The sequence below is a fragment of the Polypterus senegalus genome, chromosome 10 (assembly GCF_016835505.1).
Source record: "Polypterus senegalus isolate Bchr_013 chromosome 10, ASM1683550v1, whole genome shotgun sequence".
Taxonomy (NCBI): domain Eukaryota; kingdom Metazoa; phylum Chordata; class Cladistia; order Polypteriformes; family Polypteridae; genus Polypterus; species Polypterus senegalus.
The window spans coordinates 114,717-142,609 of record NC_053163.1 but is presented as its reverse complement, the minus strand read 5'-3'; the positions used below and the strand labels follow the sequence as shown (position 1 = coordinate 142,609).

The window sequence follows — 27,893 nt, the reverse complement described above, 5'->3', positions numbered from 1 at the left end:
GGGGCTCAGTACTTGGACCGCCACTTTGGGATCCCAGAGATTCTTATTTGAGCCCAAATGGAGCTTTGCCAGTGGTGCCCTTTAATTACAGTATTTGTGTCAGTGAGTTCAAGGAGTGGATGGATGTCTCTGAAATGGGGGTGAGGAGACCCCGGCACATTGTGCCACTTTGTAAGCCAGCTGATCTAAACATCAGCGTGACTGAAGACGTTGCCTCTGAAAGCATTGGCAGTACGGCCTTTAAAACGCACGCTACAGCCCAAAATGATTGAAATATTGCGACAGTTTCTAAATATGAAGGCCACCGAGAAGCTAATTCCTGCTTATTTCAAGTAGGAAGTGTCACTCAGGCGCTTTTCAATTCATTGCCATTTATTTTGGTCAAGTGCTCTTCACTGAGTGCCGGTGCCGGGCGCTGTGACAGGCTCTCTGATAAAATAATAAAGTATAAATGTTACTAATCATTAAACACCGAATTAGTGCCCATAAAGACACAGATTTGTTAAAACACACAGGAGACAAAGCAGAAGCGGATTAGCATACATGGAAACCAACACTAGGTGCCCATTAATGAAGTGGGGGACAACGGCAGGTGACAGCGGAGGAGAGGAAAGTAAAAACTCCAGAGAGCAAAATCATTGGGGAAAGAAAGAAACCTCTGGAGGGTCCACAGTCGGCTAGAAGAGAGAAAGTCAAAGACCCAGTCAGCGTCCTGGAGACCCCAGCCAGCTGGCCGCCCACTTCTTCAAGATGCCCTTACTGGGAGTGGAGAGTCCAAGCACACAACCCGTGTCCTCGAGCCGATGAGGCCCTGCTTATCTGACTGAACTCGTCGACACTGGAAGAGCAGAGTGAGTACAAACATCTCACGATGCTGGCCTGCTAACGCATTTAATAAAAGAACCGAGGAGCTCGAGGAGCCCAAAGCCGCGGCGTGACCTGCTGCTGGCCGCTTTAGCGCACACGGTGTCTGATGCTGCTTGTTGTAATGCTCAGAATTCCTTCGTTCTTTAACATGTCTTGCATTTGTCAGTTATGTAGGTCTGGGCGTCCATTGTGTTTAGCCTTGTTATCATGACATCAGCATGCTGCTATTTTGTAATTGCTTTCTTGTCTTGGCACTGCCATTGTGTGGTGCTAACGCTTGGCAGCTGTCATCTTGTATGTGGCAGTGTGGCCTTTCATCAGTCATGTGAGCGGTGTGAAGGCCAGGGGGCGCCAGTGAGCCCCAAACCCCATACACACTCACACAAGACAGATAAAGGCTGCTGTTTGATTACAACCTCAAACTCAAACCAGTCGTCTCTTCTCCTCCAGCCGAGTGCTGCCTTCCCTCCTCCCAGCTCCGACTCATCTGGTCAAGGCAGCGCGGTCCTTTCTGGTGCCAGGGCTTTTGCCCATTTGAAGCAGTTATGGGTCATACAGAGGTTTCCAATAACAGGGAGTGTAACTCCTTGCAGTGCCCTGTTGTGGCACCCATGGACCCCAGCATACTCTACTGGTTGCCAACCGAGCACCAATATCCAGGGCCATTGCCATCTAGCATGCTGGGGAGCAGCGACAGTCCTTCCATGCCCTTCGCTTTTATCCCGGACAGGAAAAGTACTCCAAATATATAAGGTGGAGTGGTGGCTCTGAGGCTAGAGATCTGCACTGCTAATTGGAAGGTTGCCGGTTCGAATGCCAAAAAGGGACTCTGCTCTGTTGGGCCCTTCAGCAAGACCCTTAACCTGCAATTGCTGAGCGCTTTGAGTAACTGATAAAAAAGCGCTATATAAATGTAATGAATTATTATTATCTGGCCGGGACACGTGTCCATCTGCCTGTCTGGGTAAGGAATCTTCCTTTCCTTCTGGGATGTCCATCCATCTATTTGAGGAGTCTTCTTCTGGTATGGCTTCTTTCTCTCTCTCTGCCTGGATGCTTGTCCATCCACTTAGGGCCTCCCGTTGGGGTAAGGAAACTTCTCCTCTCCTGGTCGGGATGCCCATCCTTCCTGTGTGGCACTTACAGTGGGCATGTGATGTCAATGTGATCTCCTTGGTGCTCCAGTTTCAGGGTCCCTTTCTATTATTGTCAGGTCCTCACTTGCTTTTTGGGTCCTCTCACTTTATTCGCCCTTTTCCTGACCCTGCCTGGTCCTTTTTGAGGACCTCATCTCCTGTTCTGCCTGCTGCCACTCTTCGTTCTCCTAACTTGTTCCTCACACTCTTCATATTCCACATCCACTAACAGCCCGTCCACCATTGCCTTCTCCTACTGGTCCCATTCTCTTTGAATCATCCCACTAAGGCTATTGGTGCCATGTTGCTTTAGCTAACTTACTGTCTTTGGATTGAGACATCAGAGTGACTGGGCACCTCAGGATTCAGTGCCAGGCTTTCAAATGTCAGACAGTCATGGAGCTCACCATGTGCCATGTGGCATTGTTGAGTGTCAAGGTGCTCAGCTGGCCAAGGTTACCTGACCTGTCCGTTTCTTATGCTGTAACTGACTGTGGACCCCCTGAATGTGTATTTTCCCCTCACTGGTGAGTGTGGTTTTTCCCACCCTATGCTTCTTTGTCACTTCCCCGAGTTGTTGTAACCCCAAGGACTTGCTGCTGACACTTTAGCCACTTGTACTGCAATTCTTTTGTGCTTGCGGTGGTCCTCACGGAAGGGTGCGACATAAAGCCTGAGTGACGGAGTGACGGAGTGACAGGCGGCAGACTCCATCACACTGCACTCCAGCTTCCCCTTGTTAACTCAAGCCCGTCCTGTCCCTCTTGAACCCATGACACACATTAGACGTGTGACACCTGACTGGTCCGAGGCTCCAGCCCGCCTGATTTCATCTGCTCTACCCACTGAACGTCACTCCCTGTGACTCTTGGGCTGGCGCGCTTCTCTTCTTGCCACTCTCGCACTTCCCTCTTCTGTAATCCACACACAGCTGCCCCCCGGCTATTTTGGGAAGGTGACCTCCTCTCCAAGGGCTATCCCAGCTGGGGGGATGGGCTGCCTCCTGGAATAGCTGGCTTCCTCCATGAAGGACACCAACGCTGCTGCCCATCACTCCGTACAGTGCCTGGCAACTCTGTTTACTCTGCTTGTGTGTGTGTGTGACCACACAAGTGACAAGGGCTGACGTGTGCCGAGAACACCACATGGGTGACAGGATCACATAGCAGCCCCCAAGGCCCGGTCACACAATACAAGTCAGCAATGAGCACAGAGCCATCCCAGTAGCCATGTCCACGGGTCCCAGCCTTCTGGAATTCGTCCTCTCAATGCCACAAAATTAGAACAAGAGCTGTGAAAACAGCAATTGGCTGTCAGTCAATCGTAATTCAATATAGCGCCAAGCGAGGACTGAGACAAAGTGCTGCACCAGGCAGTGAGACGCATTAAAGGACAGGCTGGGGAAAGAAGCCATCTGCACAAGAAAACGTCCATACAAGGATGGTATGGTCAAAATGGGCAGAAGGCTAAGAACAAAAATGGGACTTGTGTCTGTAATGAAGACCACCGGTGACATTAAATGAACATTTGAAGCCCGGCCTGCATGTGAACAAGCAGAACGATGAATCCAGACCAGCAGTTTGATCAGACGTTAGCCAGGCGAGCCACTGATGGCACACCAGTGTGGTCTGCAGCTCCGTCACCTTCAAACCCCAGGCTGTCGCTGCCTGTCCTCCTCGGTCCTTGGGGGCTTCTCTGGAGGTCCTCAGATTGCCACCCACTTCACTAAGACATGCAGCGACAACGACACGAACAGAACAGCGTCGCCTGCACATTTAACTTGCATGTCTCTGGACTGTGGGAGGAAGCCGGAGCGTCTGGCAGAAAGGCCCACAAACACAGGGAGAACAGGCCAGCTACACACAGAAAGGGTCCTGGACGCCAGCCTTGGTTTCCTTATTGTGAGGCGGCAGCACTGCCACTGCGCCAGCCACAATAAATAATGATAAAATCAAATAGAAAAAGATGCTACATTGATAGATATAAACAGACAGTAAGAGAAATATGAAGGGGCAGCTTAAATCAGACAGACAGCAGTAACTACAGTACATTATTGTCACATGGCAGTGGAATTCCTAGAACTTGCCAGTCTGAATACCAGGCTGTAGGTGGCCATTCCCTGGCACCAAGATAAACAAGAATGGCTTCCCCACAGGACCCTGGGCTTGGAAAATGGTTGGATAGACAGGCAGAACTGTATTTGTGCCCAGGGGGAAATTTAGCTTTGTACAAGAGGAGGAGGAGGATGAGGAGGAGGTTGGGAGCATGTACTGACAGCGTGATGCCACATCCACCGCACGCCAAACCACCTGGATCAGGACCCTAGTGCCGTGGGTGACACCTCAGCATCACCCTGGAACACTGTGTGTGTGTGTGTCTTTTACAGTGGCTGGAGTGCCAACTCTGCCACCAACCCGCAGGACCTGCTTGCAGGTTAACGTCAGACTCAGGAGGAAACAATGGCAGGTTAAGGGCCTTGCTAAAGTCACTTCTGGAGTTTACGGGTTTCAGACTGGCACCCTTCTGATTGTGAGCATTGATCCCTAGCCTAAGTGGCACCACTCTGTCCTGAAGGCCATTAAATAAATAAATAAGCAGACCCCCATGACCCTGTGTTAGGATATAGTGGGTTGGACAATGACTGACTGAGTGACATATACTATAAGTGCCAGAGAGGAAGGACAAGCATCCTGACCAGGATAAATGAAGGATTCATGCCTACCCAGGAGGCCATAATGGAAGAAGCAGGCGAACAGTCTCACTGGGAGCAGTTCATTCCCCCAGAAAACATGTGGCAGCTCATCTCAAAGCTGGACCAGTTTCAGGTACCCGCAGGCTGGCATGGGAAGTGGAGTCCAGAAATGCAGCCATTTCGGGGTCTGTGGGACCACTAGATGGCTCTGCTGTGGGTGGGAAATGCTCTTTTAGAGGAGGAAGGAGGATTGTGCAGGGTGCATTTTGCTGGTGATTGTATGAAGAAGGCATTTTGTCAGATGAAAATTCTTTATTGGAACCTGGAAGTGTGTTGGGTATTGCTGTCTGTGATTTGGGGGGCAGTGGAGCTCCCTAGTGGTTATAATATATATATATATATATACACAGTGATCTGAGCACACACTAGAATGACAGAAGGAAAGAAAAGCTTCCGTCTCGGCAGTCCCAGTCCCAGTCCCAGTGAGGCACTATACAGGTGTATTGCTGTTGGAGTAATGGAGTCCCCATCGCGTTTCTTGACACATTTCTGCCTAATAAGTTGTTGGTGTGTTGATGTGTCAGAGAGCGGATGTGCAGCGTTGTTCATTGTGGCCCTCACTTTTGTCTTCATCCTCTCCTCCACTGCCACCTCCAGGGTGTCCCATAAGTGAGCCTGGCCTTTTCATTAACATGTCTATTCGGTGGGCCACCCTTGATGTGATGTTACTGGCCCAGCATACCACAGACCGATGGCTTCAAATACAGAACTTCATTTACTTAATAGAAAGCAGAACACCCCACACCTGACTGGAGAACAACGAGCTTCAAAAGCAATTTGCTGGAATGAGAATATGGATGACTCTTTTATGATTTTCCTGACTAATTCCTAATCTTCCATGCCTTTTCCCTCTCATTTACCCTTTTGGTGTTGCACAAGCCACTAACTTCTTATTCTTAGGACTTTACCCTCCACCTTGTCCATGTGCTGCCCCTGGTTTCTGTATTGTCTTTCTGGCTGCTTGCTCTTCGCTCCCACACTCCCTCCATAATTTCTGATATTCTCCTGTGGTTTTGTTCCCATTTTTTTGGCACATTTTTTTCCTGCAGCCTCATCCTTACAATGAGTCTACCTGTCACATCACATATGCCCACCCATCCAGTTCTCCACCATTCATCCATCATGCCTTGAAGCCACTTAAATCAGATATTATAGTCACTGAAGGCCCAGAATGCCCAGACAGAGACAGTGAGTGACCAGGCTGGGATTTGAAGCCAGCAGGACCATCCATATGACACCACACTGCATATTGTTCTTCATTTAAAAAGGTTTCACTTTCTTTCGGTACTTCACTGGGAGTAAATCAAGTGTCACAATAGCAAGCACTGAAACGTCCGTATACAGAACTGTAATAGCTGTTTAAAAACGGTCAAGTATCGGTTTGTGTGTCTCCTTCAGTCCCATTGTGTCAGAATAGGTGGCTTTGAGCTTCACCACACAGTTCATGGCACATGTCGGACTCACTTGCACAGGTTAGTGTCACCTGGTCACTTTTATATGTCACGGGTCACCAGGGGTATCCCTGCTTTTGGGGCAGGTGAAGCACTGCATCTAACGCCCAGCAGATGGTGCTCTTGTGCACAAACAAGAGGGATGACCGAAGCAACCTGCGAGACGGAGCTCCGCTAAAGATACGACCCTTCTAAACCTGCTTATGGCTCCCTGCAGAAGGGACGTGTGCATACGAGTGCCATTTCTGTTCTATTTCTCTTGTGTTTTCTTAACCTCCCACTGTTCCACTCCATCTGAACTGATCTCCATCTGGTGTGGTGCTGAGGTATCACCCGTTGCATGGCTACACTCGGGTCCTAATCTGGATCCTGAGTTGGTTTGTCGTGTGGTGGGTGTGGCAGTGCGCTGTATCAGTGCCCGCTCCTAACCGCTCGCTCTCCTCTTCGGGCATTTTAAAGGGACCACCTGGCTAGCGCCCCAAACTCTTTCCTGCTGTCTTGAGCTGTCCTGGCCACACACACGGCCACAGTGGAGACCAGCAACAGTCTCCAACAATGAATGAACTGCAAATGAAAGTGAAGGATATTCAAACTTAACACGACTGGAAGATATCCAGTCACAATTAGCAGTTATCTGACAGACTGGGATAAACGTTTTTTACATTTAATTATTAGACATGCAGAGAAAGAGTCTCGACAGTATTGTTCAGCTAATAGCTAGATAGATGGATTTACAATCATGAATGATGCCACCACCTCCGCCTGACTGAGGCACCGCGCTGCCACCTGTGATGCTCTCCGTGTGACCCACTGGACCAAAACCTAAAAGATAATAAGAAACAACTTCAGAACATGTATGTGCGGCACAAGGCCCAGTGGGGGCTGCAGATTTTACTGTTGCTGTTCTCCCACCCTAACCCTAACCCTAAGCCTAAACCTAACCCTGTCATTGGACTCATCGTTAGAGATTTAGAATGCAGTATTATATATACGGACTCTACAATTCTACTAATTATATTTCGATTTTTGGAACCCTGCACTGATTATTTTGCTATTTATTCCTTGTTATTCTTAACTAATTTAATTTGCTTTACTTTTCTTGTAATTTCTCTTTAGGACTTCCTGTAAAGCATTTTGAGATACAAAAATATGCCATCAAATTAAATGTTGTTGACATGTTGAACACACAGATTTGAAAGACTGAATGGTCTTCTCTCATACTGTATGTCAAATTTCTTATGTTCTAAAACCAAACTTTACTCCTAACTCAGGGTTACATTTTCTGCCCATCACACATATTAATAAGCTATCTACATACAGACAGGAATAATCCTTCTGACGCAGACATTTCTTGTGTTCATCTAACTGATCACTTTGTAATCTGTATCTGTTTAAAAACGTTAACACTAAGATAACTAAAAAGAAGAAATACTGGAGAATAAATATAGTTTTTAAAAGATGAGAAGTAGGCTGCAGAGATGTGCAGGTAAGACCCTCAAGACAACGATAGGAAGAATCTAAGAATAGAAATTGTACCTTATATATACAATCATAAAGCCATTCCAACAAAATTAACAAACGCCAACAAGAATTAGTAAGACAACATAACAAGATGGCACGTTATTCAAAGTGATTTACAATAACTGCATCACAAAGTTACAAAAAAACAAACTAAAGAACAACCGTTTGAAAATTAATAAAGTGTATTAGGGCCAAAGTGAAGAAATATAAAAACTATAAGTCGAGAGTGTGGACTTTATGCTCGTAGTTTGTCATTAAAGTAGAACATCGTAAACTAAACATCACTTTAACATGAATATTTCATTTCCTAATTTTACTCTCACCCCCTCATAAGTTACTGTACAGCACATTAAATGCCTTCCCGTCCCAGTTGTTCATCTCTACGCGCTTCTTAATCGGACTTCCTCCTGGACTGAGGAGGCGCAGGCAGCGATCGGCACACACAATTCATTCACTTGATGATATCTCTGCTCCCTGAACATTTAGAATGCTAAGATAAAGAAATACTGTACTTGATATCATTTTCATGATGAAATGCATTGACGCGTGTATTAAACACGTAGGGGCACGGTGGCGTGGAGGTTGCACTGCTGCCTCGGGAGTTCCCTGCCTTGAGATGTCATGTTTTTCTGGTGAGTTTACTTGGCGTGCTTCAGTTTCCTTTCAAAGTCATGTAGGCTGTGGGATTTATTATGCTATATTGACCCTGCTAGTGTGCGTGTGTGTGTGTCAGATGGAGACAGCACGCATGCGATAAAGAAAACCCCTCAGAAGTGCATCCATTGAATTCTGAGCACCAGATCACAAACCCAACATTTACACGATAATTCAGTTACACCTGTGCGATACCCGTTCATACATCCAGTTTTTTGGAGCCTCGTCACACCTACCATAAAGTTCTCCACACTGAACGTTGACCTGGGGACCCCTTAATGCGAGGGAGCAGCACCACCGCCACACCACCGAGCATGTTTAATACCTGCTTTAATGCATTTAATCTTGAAAATGATATCAAGTATTTATCTTAGCTGTGTTCAGAGTGTTCAGAGAGCAGGAATATCATGAAGTGAATGGATTCTGTGCGGCGATCGCTGCCTGCGCCTCCTCAGAGCAACGGAAAGTCCGTTTAAGAAGCGCGTAGCAATGAATGGGGTCGGGAAACACAACACAACACAAGACAAAGAAAGCATTTAATGTGCGACATTAACTTATGACGGAGTTTGAGAAATTCCATTCATTTTAAGATTATATTTACTTTACAACATTCTACTGACAGAATTAGCTACGAGCATAAAGTGGAATTGTCGAGAATAAAGACAACATGTCGACTTTCTTCTCAACATGTTTTTTTTTTTTTTCTTCACCGTGGCCCTAATACGCAAAATTGCACTTCTTCATGGATAAGAGAAGAGTAGGGGTCTTGGATTAATGACTGACAGGTGACCCAAACCGGGGGAGGCCAGCAGGCAGGTCCCGTGCTCTGTGACTGATCATCTGCTCGAAGTTATGATGGATGTCCTGCCTGGGAGGTGCTGTCTGGCCATTTATGGGTGAGCTGGGACTCGGGGCCTGCACGAACACCGGGGGCTCTTACGCCACTGCGCCAACATGCCGCCAATCTATTATTCCTAAATATATATCTTATCACTTAATCGTTTTTCATTTACACAATTAAAGGTGTTCTCATTCTGAGTCTGATCAGTTCATTCTTTCAGGCATCTTAATAATAAATAATCCTTTCTTTTGAGCACACCGTTTGGTAACATGTTTAATTCTTCTTGTGGAGTTGCGTATTTAACATACTTCTGTAACTTGCCTTTTGTCACTGACGGTTGTTCTTTATTCGCAGTTTATTTCTGAGTGCGGCTGACAGACTGGCGCTGGAGGCGGAAGTGCACAGCCGGAACGCGACAGGAAGTGACGTGGACAGCTGTCGGTTGCTAGGCTTCAGCCATGCTTCTCGGCGCGTCGCGAAGCTGCTACAGCGCCTTAGCAGAGTGTAAAAGGCGAAGCGTGTGATCGACAGCAGGGTCGCCACACCGCGTCTCTCGGGATGGGACCACCTTTGCCCATTCTAGGGCTACACTGTCTTGCGCTTCTGCTTGTGGGTTGTTTAGCCGATGGGATCACAGAGCGCGCCACCACGAGCACCTACAGTGAGTGTCCGCTCTTTGGGTTTGTCGTTGTCGTTGTGAAGACAAACATACATGCGCTTCTTCTTGTTGTGACCCTGTAGATCTGGCCGTATGCCCCTGTGACCTCACGACTGGAGTGTGTGACATCAACTGCTGCTGTGACTTGAGCGACTGCGGCCTTAGCAACCCGGAAGGCGTCTTCTCGTCATGCAGTGCCGGCAGCAAACGGTTAGTGAGACGTCGTTGAGTGTCGTTTGTCCTGTCCGTGTCTTGAATTGGCTATTTGTGTGTGTTTAGGCCACTTGACCACCGTTTACTATGCGACCGACCCAGTGTGTCATCTGTCCGCCTCACCGCTTCCACGTATTGTCCCGGGCTTCGAGCTTTAAACCACAAACGTCACTTGTGACCCTGAATGAACGATTTAACAGCCCACCTAAAATGCAGAACAGTGTACAGTCATCGTAAATCGGCCAGAATGAAGTCGTCTGCCAATTTACGATCCTTTTCAACGTTTGTGTGCTGCCTGCTAAGTGCAGTTCGGTGATTTCGCTGATTTTTAGTTTTAATGGATACGGCAAGCCGAACCAATGCTTAGATCTATCGCAAAATTAATTTTAGATATCTTAAAATGCAGTTTACTTCTTAAGACAGCTGAAACTTGCTTAGAGATATTTAAAAATACATTCCTTCATTTGAAGATTTCTGCAATACATTTCAAAATAACATCTCCAATTAACTGCATCTTAAATTATCTGCAATGTTTGAAAGATGTCCTAATATTTCAGTGGGATTTCCTGTCTACTTTAAGATATCTTGAAATGAGCAGGAAGTTATTTGGAGATATCTTGACTTGTATTTAAGTCATCTGAAAATGGACTGAAAGCTATTTTGAGATATCCTAGATTGCACTGCAGATATATGAAAATGGTATTCAGATACCTTGAAATAATTTGCTTTTAAAGTTACATTAAGATGTAGTTAAGAATTTATTTTGAGATTATCCGAAAATGCCTCCAGATGTTTTTTAAAATATCTCAAAATGCACTGGAGTGTATCTCAAGATATCTGCTATTGTTTTTGCGATATCTCCGAATGGTAGTTTGGCTTGCCATATTGAGTGTATAATTACTGTAAAATGAATGAATTAGAAGTCATTCAGAGCGCCCAGTGAAGAGAACTGATACATGGACATTCTGGATAATCTGAATCAGAAGAAATGTGTGCACTGCTGTATTTAATCTGATTTAGGTCATGCGTCTCACAAGTCGATTTGTATCGTTTTGAATTAGTAGCTGACTTTCATTTCAGGTTCAAAAGTCCATTTCCATCATTGCCTTAGATATCTGGGGTGGACTCTCATTTGAAGGAAGCTGATGAAGTATGGAGATACAGACAGTCGATGTCTTCATCATTGCTAGATGGTACAGTTCCCACAGCAGAGACTGAGGACTGGGCTAAAAAAGTCAACTTGGCTTCTTCTAAATTGTATGCAGTAAACTAAATGTGTTCATGAAAAGTCATATCTGGGATACTGTTGTTCAACTAATCGTTTTTCTGCCTGATTGACTGCTAATGGCTAACACGGTACAACACTCCACTGCTATTAGGATGAATTGTCTGCCATCTTTTTGGATCTCAGTAGTGTGCCCAGCCAACAGTCCACGATGTGAATGTGTCAAGTCAGTCTTTCTGTGTTTTCATATGTCAGGAATTCTTTTGTCTATGTGCATATTGGTAACTGCATAGTTGTCCATCTGATCATGAATTGGACGGTGTATGTCACTTATTGAACTGCCTAGTGTGCCACATAGTAGGTATTTGCCAGCTGTCCGATGCCAGCACTACTCTGCTCTCCTTCTATTTTTTGGGCCAGTCTACCTGCCTAAGTAAAGAAAAAAAAGAGTACATGTGATCCAAGGGCTGAAAAAATAGAAAATGATGCTAGTAGCCTTACCAGGTGTGTGAGGAAAAGAAAAAATACAGGAGGGGAAGGAGGGAGTAACACAAAGGGCAGATGAAAGAAGTGAAAGGTAGCCATTTATTAACATGAATGAAGAGGTCGTTGTCTGAGGGCTGCTCGGTTTGTCCATTGTTTCCTCTGACTTAGTTATTTTCTCATTCTACAGAGCTGTGTCATGGCAGTGTGCAGAGGAGTTTCTAATTTTCAGTGCCAACACTCCTAGCTTGACCACCCTGCTCATGGATGGGCAGACACGGCTTTTCTGTGTCCAGGTCGATAATGGTAAGAACAGAGGGCTAGTGTCGAGCTGTTATATCTACGTGAAGTCCTCCAGGTCTCCCATTGTGATTACGTTCTATTTCCCATTGCTTCTTTTAGGCAAGTTAAACTATGTAGCTTTGCCTCCTACGGCCACACGAGTGTCCGGCTTCCCTTCCTTCTCCATGCAGGCCTCTCTTCAGACTCCCACTACTGCAGCTTTCTACCGAGTAAGTCGTCCAGCTCCCCTCCCTGTTTTTCATCTTACGCTGCTGAATATGTTGACTCGTGTATCTCTTTCCTCAGGCCGGAGATGTCATCCTTTCCGTCTTCAGTGTCACCTCAGTGCTTGGCAGATTTCGTCAGCCAGGACCCAGTGGTACAAGCGGAGCCTGCAACGACTACAATCCTGCAGGTACAGGGGCCCAGTATAGTGGGAGCGGGAGCACAACGATGTCTAGACTGTGACTGACTATAGCCTTCCTCTCAGTTTTCTTGCAGAGTGGGCAAACATCCTGTACCCGCAGTGTGACAAGCAGCTCCTGTGAGACAGCCAATGGACTCAAAGCCAGCACTTTTTATGCGGATTTCTTCCTTTTACGGGTACGAGTGTCCAGTTGCACACACATGCCATCTGATCCTTGGCACTTTTGTTAAGTTGTCTTCTGTTTTTTTGTTTTTTTTTCAGATACCCAGCCCCTCACTTGCCAGTGTACAAGCTATGAAGGTGAACTTGGAGGTCACTTATCTAACTTCTTAGACCATCAGTTGCCCTTTTAACCTACATTTGTAATTTTGACAGGTCAACATACAGCCAGTGTCACAGTGGCCACAGCCAGTTCTCATTGGGGACGTCTGTAAAAACGTGACAGCCCAGGTGAGCTATGATGCTGGTTTGTAAGGTGCAGTGGTATCGATGGGAGCGTCACATAGAAAGCATGAGATGTTGCAGCAATATAATTAGACGTAGCACTGCCTGTTGACGATGCTGCCTTATAATAGTAATTGAGCAGGTCCGGATTACGATGTTGAGGAGAGTAGGATCTATTAGAGCTGCTGCAGTGTTACTGAGGCCCAAAAATTGGTCACATCATTAAACATATAACTAATACTCCTTGTAGGAGCTTCTTCAGTAAAGCAGTAAAGCCCTCAGAGATCAGGGATACTTCACTCCTACTGAGACTGCTAGGTCAGCAGATGGGCCTTGAATTGCCATTTGAGCATATGATCAGTTATGATGAGTGAGCCACAGCAGTATTACTAACCACCTAACTGGGACCTGAGCACCAACACCTAGGCGGCTTCTGGGTACTGATACACTAGTGGCATCTTTATGGCATGCTTTACTAAGCGGGACCATCCCAGTGAACCATTGTTGTCTGATTCACTCTCTCCATTCAGGTCTCCTACATCTTAAACTTCTCAGCAGCTGGTGAAATTGTTAGCGCCTCTGTGGATGTGCAACTGGCAGATGTGAAGATAAGCGACAGCAGCATGGTACAGACCTTTTCAGTACAGTATCAGGTGAGATATGTAGTTCCATCCACCCAGTTTTAGATGCCAGTGTGTTTTGTGTGGAAGGATGTAAAAGGTGGAATGTGGCGCATAATGCATTTCCCCTAAGATGTCACACGACTGGGTTTGACTTACTTGAATTTGCTTCATGTAAGCGTCTGTCTGTTGCTTCTGCCTGCAGCCTTCTACTCCTGCTGCCACTTCTCAGGTGAAGCTGGGCCTTGTCCCTGGTGAACCAGTGACCGGACAGTTTGCTGGCCGAGCAAATCCAGTATCCTTTGCCTGTTGTCTTTGTCTGAGTGTATGAATGAGACCCTCCTGATCAGAGAGTTAAGCCCTTGACCAGCTGCCATTAAGATTTTGGTGCCTAGTGGACTGCCGGACGGAGTCTGCTCTCTTTCCTCAAGAAGACCTCTACTGTTCAAGGAAAACCTGCTGACAAGCTGCTTACTGAAGTAAGGATGCCTCCTTTGTGTGTTTTGTGCTCTATGGCTGTGTGTTGAGAGGAGAGACTTCTGATACCGCAGGGTCAAAAGAAAAAGCGCAGACATTTCTGTTAAGCGCTGCCTTCAGCGTGTAGAAAAGCTTTGTTAAGTGAGTGACTACATGCATTCATTCATCCAAAGCTGACTACAAATGTTAACTGTGCATTCCAGGACGTATCTCGGGGACATTGTCAAGTATTTAATGTTTCTTTGCCATCAATTGTTTTGTCACATACAAATTATACATACAGTGCAATATGTTGGGAGATGCTTAGTTCTTCAGCTGCAATGACTGTGCCTTAAGGAAGAACATAAAAGGACGATGACAATGATACATGACTTTATAAATATCAAAAATCATTCATTTATAAGTAATATCTAAATAAATAACTTAGTGTAACAGAGTTCACGATAGGGCGTCATGTACTTATATTCCTTATTCAAGATGCAGATGGACTCTAGGAAAACGCAACTCCGCAGTCTGTCTGAAGTGGACTTTAGGCAGCGATAGCGCAGCACAGAAAAGCGGCCATTGTTGGGATGGCTGGTGTAGCGGATTATTTCCTTGTCCCGGTCTAACGTCGCTTGGTGCAGATGACCAGAGCTTTGTGGTCCTGCTGTGCGCTGGTCCCAAACCAGGCAGTAAGGCTTCCTGTCAGGATAGTTTTGATGGAGGATTTATAGAAAGTAAACAGGAGGGCAGCCTGAAACCCCTGAGCCACCGGAGGTGAGGTGGTAAAGACATTGCTAAGGTGTTCATACTTTCAAACTGTTCTATTGGGACGTATCTCCTCAGATGTTCCTCCATAATGTAATTGCTAGCAGTTTTAGTCGATTTCGGAAGGTCACACAGTTACTCTAGTGGGAGCTTTACTTGTGGTCTTATGAGTTAAATGTAGCATTTAGCAGCCATCATGCTGCATTCACTTTAGCAGATTAATTAATTCTATTACTGCATATACATTTAATTGTTCTGCAGTTGATGTTGATACCCGACAAAGAAATGGCCATATCTTATATAATGGAGTTGTGAGATGGGAAGGAAGTTGAAATTGAAAATCACCAATAGAACGAAACATCCATCCATTATCCAATTATTTTTATTTTGTGATCAACTTTTTAATAAGCAAAAACAAATTGACAGGAATAAACAGACAGAACATACAAAGAAACAAACCCACCGTCTCCTACCCCACCTGAGCCAGGGGATTATTTAAAAAATCAAAGTGTTGCAAGCTGAGGTTTAGTGGGTTTCAGTTGCATTACTGGAAGGTCCAACTCCACAAGTATTGAGCTGTAGAAGGAGGACTGCCAGTTGTCAGCAGTGACACATTCAGGTGCCATCCAGCGGGAGCCAATAAGTACGTTGACTATCACGGAATCCAAATAGAATAACTTGCATTCAGAGAATTTGAGCTGAAGCCTAGAAAGGTCCGAAAGAAGAAAGATTTGTGGTACAGCGGGATACTGCAGGGAGGACAGTAGGTGACATCTGTGAGTCCAAAAGGAAAAGTGGCAGGTAAACCAGAAAGGATCAGTAGTGAGGCCCATCAGAAACCACTTTTGAGGAGCAGTGGAGAGCCTGTAGAGTTCTGAACTGGGTGTGCTGGTAGTTTGGGTTTCTAGAATAAAACCTGACATTGGAGAGAACGGTGTCCCATGAAAGGGGTGAAGGGAGAGGAGGAAGGTCTGTGGACCAAAGAGAAATGAAGGACACAGGTTATAGGATGCTTTGCACAGTAAGGAGTAGAGGGGAGAGACAGAACAAAACAAGGAGTACAAAGGGTGTTTGGGTCAGGGGGTAGTCCGAGAAATCCCACCTGTCCTGAGCACTGAGCAGAGCTAAAGGCAGAAAAAGAAACTGGAAACGGGGAGATTAATAGTTCAGGACTTGGGACGTCTGGCCATGCCAGAGGAACCTTGACATCAGTGAACTGACTTCAGACTGATATTTAGTAGGAGGTGGAAGTGGCAGCATGGAGTTAATGAAGTTGAAGTGAGGATAATGGCCAGACAAGACTGAAAAGAGAAGGGAGTTTGGAGCATGTGATTATGGAGGCTTTCACATCAGCGGAGATTTGCCTTAATTCATTAATTCAGCTGTGGTTTGTTGTGCTATTGTGACGCACAACAGAAGAAAATTTTCAGCCTGAGTGGCATCTTGTTGTCCACTTAATGGTGGATCAAGTGTGGTGACCGCCCCTTTGTGCAGGAACAGTCTTCAGCCACCTCTGTCACTCTCTGACGTCTGTCTTTCCTCCTACTTCCCATTTCCATTCTTTTTGTGACTGTGTACATGCAGTATGATCAAGTCACTTTAAAACATCATTCATTTATTAGCTGGGAAACATTCACACACGTTCTCCATTTCTAATGAATATTTGGCGGACACTTTTATTAAAGTCGACTTACAAGACAAGAGTTACGTTACAACTGTTTACAGGATTTTTTTTTTTTTTACAGCATGAGCACAGGCAGGTCACAGTGAGGCGGAGGTGGAAAACAAACTGGCAACCTGGTGGTTTAAAGTCCATTGCCTTACCTCACCTAGACTGCCTTGGCATTGAGGGGGCAAATCTGAAATTACTTAAGACAGAGTTGAAGACAAAGAAAGAGTTACAAGAAATAAAAGAACAATAGAAAATACAAAGTGGTAAAGTTAGAAAGAAGAAAATAAAGGAAATACTTTCTATCACAATTGTTCAATCGCTAGCACTGATGGTGAACTGTAGTTGCTCACTGCATTGATTTCCAACGTGTAGGTCAGAGGGCACTTTTGGCCACGGCATTATTATGGACAGCAAGCCAGCCTTCAAGTTCTCCCGCATGTCCATCCATTCCTAGAACCCATTTAATTCAATCCCTTCCACCTTTTGTCTGCATGATCTTTATTCCACAGCCCAAAGACATCTAAGGCTTATTGTAAGACTGGGTGGATGACTGACTGGTGCCTGCTTCAGCCCAGTGGTGCCAGAATACCATGGGATCTGCCGTGAGCCTGGTTCGGATCAAGCAAGGTTAAAATTGGGCGGAGGGTTTGACCTTATCCAGAGCAAGCATTGATTTGTATTTATTTTTGCACACTTTACCCACACACTTGTGATGGCCATCAGTGAATTCATTTTCAATGTACTTTACTTTGTAAACTTGCATATGGTCATCACCATTATCAATAAAATAAAACAAAGGCAACTATTAACAGCAGCAAGCTATAGAGCTGGCTAACAGAATAAGTACAACTCAGTATTGTATAATTAAATCCCAACTTCATGACAATGAAAGCCCAATAACCTTCTTGGTAGTTTGGTGGCCCAGGACTGTCAACAACTGAATACTCAGGCCTACGCCTTCCTGAGAGGCAGCAGCACTCCAGAGTTTGTAGCAATGACGCGTGGTGCACAAATGGCCTCCGACTGGACCAGAGTCGTCGTCAGTGACTGTGCTCCCCAGCAGGTGAGAAAGAGATGGGGTGAGAAGGGGGCGCCACCTGGGGGGGAAGCAGCGTTGACTCAGAAAACAACCTTGCTTGATTTCTTCTTGCAGGGGAACCAGAGCTGTGCAACTGGATGTTGGATACCCACTTCTATGTCATACCAGCTGCTGTGGGCTCAGCGGGGATTAGTGAGCCACCCACAGAACCAGATCACTGGGGTCAAAGTCACTTTCAGCTGTGAAACGTTGCAGGTGAGCCGACTAAGAAGCTGTTTATCTCAAAATGTGCCATTGCCAGTACCAAACCAGCGGGGCATCTGTCCACCACAACATCGCCAGCATTTCTTTACTTCAGGCCGCCATACTCACTCATCCAGATGGCTCCTCAAGTTTTTCAATTACTGTAACCCTTCCTTTGTTTCAGTGTTCTTCTAAACCTCACCTCACAGTAGATGTGACATTTGTGGAAACCACGGTTTATCCAGAAGCACCACGGGGACGCCCCACACTGGACTGGAAGCTGCCTTTTGACTTCTTCTACCCGTTTCGTATGGCCGCACTAACTAATCAAGCTGCTGGTCTGCTTAGATTTGGGTTTGGTGGAATGCTGACCATTGTGATGAGTCAAGTGTTACTTTAACTGTTTGTCGATGAGTACTTGGGACTGATGGGCCGAAAAATTTTCTTAACAGAATTTATATTTTTATGTAAAACAATGGAATTAAATTTTTTTTTTTAAACCAGGAGTCCTTGCATTGGTCACTAGGGTCAAATCCTAGGTCAAGTGGTTTGCAGTAGCTGCACAAGTATTGTAATTCCCACATTCACAGTATGGAGTTGTTCAGATGAGTCTTCCGCTATCTGGAATTTCCACTATGAACCCCCCCCCCCAAGAACCTGCCCACATGAATACAACATGGGGCTACCTTTGAGCAATAGTTTAATAGCAATTATTACAAATATCATATTGTATCAGCTTGCAGAGCGGAGTCCAAAATGAGAAAGCTAGTAAGTCAAAGCACTGGTCATCAGAGCCCGCAGTTTTTCAAACTGTCCAGTCTACTTATCCCCAGTTCGCTTCATCTTCTGCTGTCACTGTCAGTACCTCAGTGACGAGGCCTGTTCCAATGGTCTTGTTACCATCTCGGAGGGTGAAGCGTTGGCCTTTCTCTAGAACCATTGGCTGTCGTAGGGTCAGGGTAAGTGGTGTGTCCTCACCTGGCATTACCATTTCCTAACAGCACAAAGACAGAAGATGGTCAGATGGCAGACATAACCACCAAGGTGTGGGTCAGCTATAAGCAGGCATTAAGGTCTCACCTTGTTCTGTGGGAGATTTACACGGCAAGCCATATCCCAGGTCAAGGAGAACATAACTGGCATGAAATTCGACACAAAGGGCTTATGGCGTCCTCCCTCCTCCGGGCTGAGCACATAGACCTGGAAATAGAAAGTGAGTGACCACAGTTATTGGTACAAACCAACACAAAACCACAGTGAACATCGTCCAGATGATTAAAGAGTGTTCATCATCTCTCTTACAGACTCGTTACTCTCTGGTAAGTGAGCACACACCTGCGCCTGCACTTTCTGGTGAGGCTTAATGGATCCTGGCTTGCACATCACCATGCCACGCCGCACTTCCTCCCTCTTTAGTCCACGCACCAGAGCTCCAAGGTTGTCGCCAGCTTCTGCACGCTCCAGGCTCTTGTGAAACATCTCAACACCTACAGGGCAAAGTGGCAGCAATCACCAACTGACCCTTCCATTTTCTCCCTCAACCGTCTTGCTGGAAACTCTCTTACCAGTCACAACGGACTTGAAGGCTTTGTTGTGTCCCACAAACTCGCACTCGTCACCCTTCTTGATGACGCCACGCTCTAGGGTTCCAGTCACCACAGTGCCCCTTCCTGCCAAAATATTACTGAAGTTCCAGCAAATACAAGACTCTTACCCCTACCACTGCCAGTCTTATTGCACCACCTGCCCCTCTCACCTGGAATAGAGTAGACTGCTTCAATGGGCAGCAGGAAGGGCTTATCCAGCTCCCGTTTGGGCAAAGGGATATATTCATCCACAACTTCAAGAAGCTTCAGTATAGAGTTTACTCCCAGTTCAGATTCTCTGCTCTGTAGGTCACCATAAGACGGGTCAATGGAGAAGTTTAGACAGAGCCAGACACACATGAATGAAAGTGGGTCTCACCTCAAGAGCACACAGAGCAGAGCCAATGATGACAGGGGTCTTCTCGCCATCATAGCCAAACTCGCTGAGCAGCTCACGGATCTCCAGCTCCACCAAATCCAGCATCTCTTTGTCTTCGACAGCATCCGCCTTGTTCACAAATACCACCACATGCTCCACTCCAATCTGTCGTGCCAGCAGGAGGTGCTCACGAGTCTGTGGCATCTGACCATCTGTGGCAGCCACCACTAAGATGCAGCCATCCATCTGAGCAGTGCCTGTAATCATGTTCTGAAAACCAATATTTTAAATTTGAACAGCAGCAATCCATACGGATCTTCAGACAAGATGAACATATATTACTGAACAACAACATACAATGGCACAGAACCGTAGAGCCTTCCAGCAGGGTTAAGGGGTGAGGGAGTGTGTGCAAGTCAACCCAATAACTGCTTTGCTTGCAAGACTAGTTGTGCTCTGCCACTGATGGATAACACCAAGTACGGCTCAAATACAGGCCAGACACCTTCCACCAGTTCCGACACCTGGTGTGAATGTGCTTGTTTGTCCAAATGTCAATTCAAATCTACTCATGCCTCTGTATAGACATCAGAAAACAGCAGAGCCGATTACTGCCTAGCAGACCCCTCTACACCAGCATCACAGCCACGCACAAAGCCCCCTATATGTTCAGGCCAGCCGCTAATCTGTCTACACGGCTCAGTTGTGGAGGGCAAGTCAAAGGGCAGCACAGGCAACAAGAAGATGCTGCAGTGAGTAAGGCCCACCTTGACATAGTCTGCATGGCCAGGACAGTCCGTGTGAGCATAGTGCCGGTTGGCCGTGGTGTACTCCACGTGTGATGCATTAATGGTGATTCCTCGCGCCTTCTCTTCCGGGGCATTGTCGATATCTTCGTATTTCTTGTAATGAGCTCCACCAGCTTCCGCTAGGACTGTAAATACAAGGAGACGAGTCAGAAAATACAGAAATGTACAGCCCACCAGCAGAACCAAAAAGGCTTACAGACGAGTCCAGAGAAAAACTCTTTGGTCAGGCTCAAACCTGGCAGCTACTGATGTGAACTGGCTTACCTGCCAAGGTCAGACATAAACTGCTTGTACTATCACACCAACACAAGGTGGGCACATCCCTTACCTTTGGTGATGGCTGCGGTCAGAGTAGTCTTCCCATGGTCAACATGTCCAATAGTACCAATGTTCACATGAGGCTTGTCACGTGTGAAAGTTTTCTTGGCTTCTGCAGCGTAATGCCTGAAGAACACGGGTGCCACTCCAAGCCGTGAGCAGAGGGGTGCCTGTTGACAACAGCAAAATGAAATGTGAAACGAAAACAGGATAGGACAGCGGCAGAGTGTGAAGGGTCACACCAGTGAAACAGACTCACCACTCTACTGTAGAGGAGCCCAGAAGTGCAACCATGTAGAGCTGAGAAGAGAAGAAGCAGAAAGGGTGTTAACTAATAGAGCTGTTCCTTGGAGGGGGCTCACCACTCTGATGGCACTACCCGCTCAGAGTCCATTCCCAGTAAGACTTGTTCTGGAGCCTTCTTGGGGGAGCTCCAGGAAGTTTAATACGAACAACTGCCACTCCACTTCGAATGGGACTTGCTGTCTTCATGGACGTTGGAGCAGGAGTCACTGGTGCAGGTCCAGTTCTAACCTCAGTGTCTTCATTTAAATTGGTCCTGGGTGACAGCACATGCTGCCCAGTGGTTCATGTCCATTTACGCCGAGACACACCTCTTTATACTGGCCCGAGGCCAGTCCTGCTAGAACTCAGTACCTCTTTCGTACTGGTACAACAGCACAATTTAACATCTACTCATACCAGAGTCCCACCATTCTTGAAGCCGGTGTGATTTTCAAAAGTTTCTAGTTTGTGGACTAAACATCTCCTCCACTCTAGGAACAGTCCAGCATTGCTGTAAAACGGTACCTACCCTGAACTGGCATCTTTTTGTTTACTAGAAAGTTGATTATTAATAAATAATTATTCCTATATACTACTGTTCTAACCTCCTCAAAGAGCTTTACATAGATGGTGAGGAGCCACTTCAACCACAGTCATGTGTGGCATTCACCTGGAAGATGTGACGGCAGCCATTCCTGTGCCAGTACTCGCACCACGCATTGGGTATTCGGTGGTGAAGGGGTGACTGATAGTTAGTCAGTATGGGAGAAGGAATGACTAGAGGTTCAGAATGATCAGACCATAGTGGACAATTTAGCCAGGACATTGGGGTACTCCATACTCTCTTCACCAGATTCACAGGGGCTTTTTATGACCACAGAGAATCAGGACCTCAGCTTTACAACTCATCTGAAGGCCAACACTGATTTTTTTACAGCACAGTGTCCCTGTCACTGCACTGGGACATTGGGGTTCACACACAGACCACAGGAAAGCGCCCCCAGCTGGACACACCAACACCTCTTCCAGCAGAAACCCAGGCTTTTCCTAGATGGCCTCCCATCCAAGTAAATGCCAGGTCCAAAGACGCGTGGCTTTAGGTGGACAGCCGGTTCCGACAGCACCTGGTATGGCTGCTGGTTGCTTATCCTCTGACCGCGGTCTAACATTTACCCACCAGCTTCTCCATTTCTAGCCTCTCTGTGTTATTCTAAACTGGTACTAGGGGGTCAGCTAGGGCTACACAGTGGTCAGGTCCACTTACACTGAGACGCACTCTTTCAACTGGCCTAAGTCCGGCCCCACTGGAACTCATTACTTTTTGTTGTGTATTATGGTTCTTCTCCTTTTTTTATCCTCTACCTTATATGCTCAGGTGAAGTTTAGCAATTAAGCATTTCTCTACATATCGCACTGTGTACGTAACTGTATGTGGCCAATAACGTTTTAATTTGAAATCTGTACTGGAACTCCCAAGCAACTCTGATGTAGTGCAGGGCAAATCCTACTAGAACAGGAGTGGCAGCGTCAGTGGCTGCTGGCTTGAGATCCAAACCAATTTCTTAATGACAAGTCAATTATTGCTCAAGTGACATTTCTCTGCTTCATTTAAGTGGCCTTACTTGTTAGGGTTTCCCACCCTACAATGCTTATTTTGGTGTTAAACAGCTGCATTCCGTATTTTAATGGCCCCTTACTGGCAATAAGACGCAAATGACAAAGGAGCCAGCAGATCTCCCACTAAGCTGTCCCTGTTTACACCTGTGTGCGTTCATCACACACCATTTGGTTTAATAAAACACTTGAAAGGAAAGTGATATGAGCCGAGAGTCGTGCATCTGTTTTAGGCTTCAGATCATTTGGATAAAACACTAACAAGCCATAAAATAAAAATAATACAAGTTTGAGAGTGGCAATAATTGGTTTCTAATTAAGCATTTTGGTTGGAACGAAAACCTGCAGCCACTGTGGCTCTTCCAGGACCGATGCTGCACACCCCTGTACTATAATTTCCCACCCTTCGTGATCCTGGTGGGCTTTTTCTAAACTGCTTATGGACTCTCCACCTCCTTCACCTGTGAATTGGGACCTCATCTAAACTGGCATCCCACATTGACCTGCCAGCTGCTGTACACTGGTGTATTAAACTTCACTGCCTAACTCTAAACTGGTACCGGGTATCCGTGCCAGCTCAACAACCGTTCTACTTCACGTACACTGAGATGCATCAGTCCAGTCCCTTCTCAGACTTGTTGTCTCGCCCAGTCTTGCTAGAACGTACCACTTGCTCTATACAGGTGCCATTCCAGACAGTCTCGCCATTCTTGGACTCTGTGTCATTGCTAAGCACCTCCTCTACACTGGGCACAGTCCGGCACCATTATGAAAAGCGGCTTTCAGTAAACTGGTCGTTTTTGTGTGTATTGCACGGTGCTGGTCTTCCTCAGGTCGCCGTCAACATTAAGTCGCCATTTTCATTACGCAGGTTGTATAGTTCTAACTCGGTACCGGGTGACATTCTGTGCCATTCACTTCTGTCCCGCTATTTGCTCCGCAACGCTCGGACTCCATCCCTTTTCTCTTCTAGTACCTCGCCGCGTCTGCTTTGAAGCCAGTCACACACATCCTCGTCACCTACGCTGCTTCAGCACCTTCCAGTTCGCCCCCTGCCCGCTCCTTTCTCATCTCAGTCCAGTTCTGCCGACTCCTCTTAACCGGTGCGAATCTCCCCTCTCCCGGACGCGTCGCGCACCACAATGACCTTTGAGGTAGAGCCGCGACCGCTTGTCTAATCCCCGCAGTCCGACTATATCGGCCCGATTTATCTTCACTTCATCTCCCGTGCCCTACACACCCGTCCAACTAGCCTACATTTCTTTGCTGTTTCCCCACGGGCGGCGAATCACTCACCTCCACGCGCGCACACACGGACCACAGCAAGTGCCGCCATGTCGGACTGTCAGACGCGCCGGAAGCGGGGCCGTGACGTCATCAACTAGCGCCGGGTATGTTTTTAAACGCTCGGTAAAGGATTATCATGAACATGCTGAGAACTCACCAGCGGTCAAACTTCGTAATACACCAGCAGCCACCTTCCGAATTGTATACAAGAACGTAACAGCGTTAAAGCAGTCAATATAAGAGACTATATATATATATATATATATATATATATATATATATATATATATATATATATATATATATATATATTTCAATTGTATGGAGGTTCCGGATCGAAGGAAAAGAAGACTGCAGTTATTAGTGAGAACACAGGAGGGAGCAACAGAGTCGACTTGACGCCCGAGCCAAGAGTGTAATTGCCTTACGTTCGTCACAGGTATTGCATGTCGCCTCCGCACGAGCAGGGAGATGAAAATGAATATAAGGAAGAGCAAAGACGGGAAAAGCCGACAGCAGGCAGAGAAGAAATAAAAGGTTAGCACAGGAGTGAAATAAAGAGGCAGTTTAAGAAGCGTGCAGAGTGACAGCACAAGTCATCAGGTACAAACACCTGTAAATAAGAAAGGGAAAACCCCAGAAACACAGGTATACCATCTTCACGGCAGTTCCATGTCGTTAGTCTGACGTTGTTCTGTGATAGCTCCAGGCTGACTTGTAAAGACTGGATTATATTTGATAAACCTTGTTAATCCTAATATATCAGTGGGCAGAAATGACCCCCAGAGTCACCTCTTAGCACACCCTGGTGGAGATGAACCTGCGGCTAAAAGTGTTCTAAAAGAGCGCCTCCTGGAGGGGATGGGGGGTTAAAGGAGCAGAAAACTTCCTCTGTCTTCTTGGTTTTATTCAGCATTTCAAGTCCCAGCCTGGCATCTATCTGCGTGCAGGGTGCATAATGTTAGTGTAGGCCCCCATGGTTTGCAGTTTTCTTAAACATCTCAAAGATGTGTTTTTTAACAATGGTACCTGTAAGTCATTTATTTTGTTTTGTGACGACCAATCAGTTTTCTGTTAGTTTCCCTTCACCGGACCTGTCACACATTGTCACCTGAGTTATACATGTGATTACATCTTTAGGGACACTCCATATACACTGACTGTAGGCAACTGTGCAATAAAGAAACTAGACTTGCCTGCTTTATTATTGTAGCTTTTCAATAAGATCTTTAGGCCTGACACGATTCACACATCTTTGTGATATTAGGTAGACTATTGGAGGGACAGACAGACACTCAGTACTTCTTCAGTCATTTGTAACCTTTCTAAATTATTAGTTTTTATACTTGAAATACAGAAAATCCTAACTCACACAGTAAACTAAAGAGCCTCTATGGGGGGTCACTATTCAAGGAGTCTATGTGGAGGTGGTGCACTGCCACAAGTACTTGGTGGTCCACGTCATTGACAGGCTCAGCTGGTCTCATAACACAAAGGAACTAGAGAAGAAAGCGCAGAGCAGACTCTTTTTTCTTAGGAGACTGAGCCCTTTTAATGTGGGAACTGACATCATCGTCATCGTGTACAGCTCTGGGATGGCCAGTGTGGTGTGCTTGACCAGTAACATCACTTCAAGACAGGCCCATCAAATCCACAAACTAATTAAAAGGACAGGCTCACTTATGGGGCTTCCTCTGGACCTGCTGGAGACAAAACTGAGTGCCATCATTAACAATGCTGCACATTCTCTCTGTGACACGGTGACACTGAGGACTTTCAGCCGAGTCATTTGCTGAATGTGTGCTGAAGTGTGTCAAGAAACACTGTGGGGGCTCCTTTATATCAACAGCAATACGTCGGACGTTTTGTTTCCTTTTAGTCCTTCAGGTGTGTGTTCAGACTATAGTGTGTGTGTTTATTTATTTATTAATTAATTTAACTTCTAGAAAAGCCATATGTTCCCTTGGGGACAAATTAAGATCTATCTATCTGTCTATTCTTAAACATGAGTAGTTGACATATTCAAGCTTTTTTCTCAATAGGAGTATATTCATTCTTCATTTCTATCCACAGTTTCTGAAGAAGCTCCTGTTTATGTCTGAATTTCATCGTTACATACTTTAAATCATTTCTATTCCTCTATGAAACAGGGCTTACGATGACTTGATACTGATGGGTTCCTCAAGCCATTCTTTTATGCAAGTATAATTTCTGTTTGTAAGTTTGGAAAATAATACTAAATATTTGTCATACATGTCAAGATGCTCAATCAAATGATACATTTATTCTCTGTTGCAGCAACGTTTCTGGTAACAATTTGCAACCACAAAGGGGCACCACTGAGCCACAAACACCGTAGTCCTGGGTTCAAATAAAAGGTTTTTTTTATCTTCAACCAACATTTTTCCAAATGAGCAAAATACACAAAAATAATCACAGTCTCTTCTTCTGCCCCTCAATGAGTGTTGCCCACTGCCTTCCGACTCTGACCCCTCTAGAAGATGCGGTGGGCTTCTTTTAAACAGGACCCTGGAATGCGGCCAGTGGTCGTCTGAAGCACCTCCGGCTCATACAGAAACCAGGGCAGTCTGCCCCCGACAGCGCCCTCTTGCAGCACCCAAGGACCCCGACAGGGCTGTTCTTCTAAGAGATGTTAATTGATGGAGGGAGTAACGCTGATCACAATATTCTGTCATCATCTAACTCAGTCACCATTAATTTTACTGAATCAGCCCACAGTCTATGAGTTATCTTGGATTCTAGCAGGTCATTTAAAGCACACATTACAAAGTTGTACAAATCAAGTCTCTTCCATCTTAAGAATGTTGGGAAATTAAGAAGTTTTCTAAATAAGCAGGATTCTAAGAAATTAATTCATGCATTTATTTCCAGTAGACACCTGAAGATGGCAGTTTTACAGATGCTTCCCATCCAATCTAACAGAGCTTGAGAGGACCTGCCAGGAAGAATGGGATAAAGTTCCCAAATCTAGGTATACAAAGCTTGTAGAGACTTACCAAGAAGACAAGTAATTAAGGATCTGAGTACTTCTAAGAAGGAGAGATTTCAGTTTTTGATTTTTAATACATTTTCACACCTTACTGTAAACATGTTTTCTCTTTGTCATTATGGGTTACTGAGTGTAGACATGCCTTCTTCTTCTTCGGTCTGCTACCATTTAGAGGTCGCCACAGCAGCTCAGTCGTCTCCATCTATCCCTGTCCTTTACATTGTTTTCTGCCACACCGACTGCCCTCATGTCCTCCCTCACCACATCTATAAACCTCCTGTTTGGTCTTCCTCTTTTCCTCTGGCCTTGTGGTTCCATCCTCCACATGTGTTTCTCAATGTTCCCCTCATCTCTCCTCTACACATACCCAAACCATCTCATCCTTGCCTGTCGCACTTTTGTCACCAAACTGTTGTACCTCTGTTGTTCCTCTAATATCCGCATTCCTAGTCCTGCCTACCTTTGTTACTCCAAGTAACTCAATGAGGTATTGTGTGTGGACGAATGAGTAAAATGACAAATATTTCCATTTAAAATTAAATACACAGCACAATAAAGTACAAAGAAAGTGATGGAGGTCGAATTACTTTCTGAAACCACCGTGCAAGATTAAGTTCGATTTAAAAGTGATAAACTGGTGTAATGAAATGTAAACATACGACCGAAATCGCGTATATAACGCTAGAATACCTAACCAAGTGCCTAGGAAGTTACTGCGAGCCTCAAGTGCTATGAGTTGCTTTTCGTGTCTGATGTTTCACTCCAAATCCCCCGACATGCGTTGTTATGCTAATTGAAGCCGCTTTATTGGCCCTGAGTGACTAAACGTGTTTTGTACGTCAGTGTGCTT

General features: G+C 45.7%; 2 protein-coding genes across 3 annotated transcripts; one reads left to right on the top strand and one right to left on the bottom strand.

The window, feature by feature from the left end:
* Positions 1–322: 322 nt before the first annotated feature.
* On the top strand, positions 323–18,261 carry LOC120536412 (tectonic-3-like). Of its 2 annotated transcripts, none has more exons than XM_039764742.1 (14): positions 323–851; positions 9,577–9,883; positions 9,964–10,090; positions 11,992–12,107; positions 12,204–12,313; positions 12,390–12,498; positions 12,574–12,686; positions 12,772–12,810; positions 12,886–12,960; positions 13,485–13,607; positions 13,780–13,869; positions 13,956–14,053; positions 17,386–17,536; positions 17,627–18,052. In XM_039764742.1, the coding sequence occupies exons 2-14, from the start codon at positions 9,781–9,783 to the stop codon at positions 17,948–17,950; spliced, it is 1,578 nt and encodes a 525-aa protein (XP_039620676.1). In that variant the 5' UTR covers positions 323–851; positions 9,577–9,780; the 3' UTR covers positions 17,951–18,052. The 2 variants fall into 2 exon arrangements, with proteins under 2 accessions (XP_039620676.1, XP_039620675.1); XM_039764741.1 differs by lacking the exon at positions 323–851 and having other exon boundaries at positions 9,600–9,883; positions 17,627–17,767; positions 17,940–18,261.
* A 177-nt stretch (positions 18,262–18,438) lies between these two features.
* On the bottom strand, positions 18,439–24,117 carry tufm (Tu translation elongation factor, mitochondrial). The gene is made up of 10 exons (XM_039764743.1): positions 24,043–24,117; positions 21,107–21,147; positions 20,858–21,017; positions 20,488–20,654; positions 19,721–19,990; positions 19,512–19,644; positions 19,321–19,425; positions 19,091–19,242; positions 18,836–18,955; positions 18,439–18,749 (listed from the first exon to the last, which is right to left on the bottom strand). The coding sequence occupies exons 1-10, from the start codon at positions 24,080–24,082 to the stop codon at positions 18,579–18,581; spliced, it is 1,359 nt and encodes a 452-aa protein (XP_039620677.1). The 5' UTR covers positions 24,083–24,117; the 3' UTR covers positions 18,439–18,578.
* Positions 24,118–27,893: the final 3,776 nt, after the last annotated feature.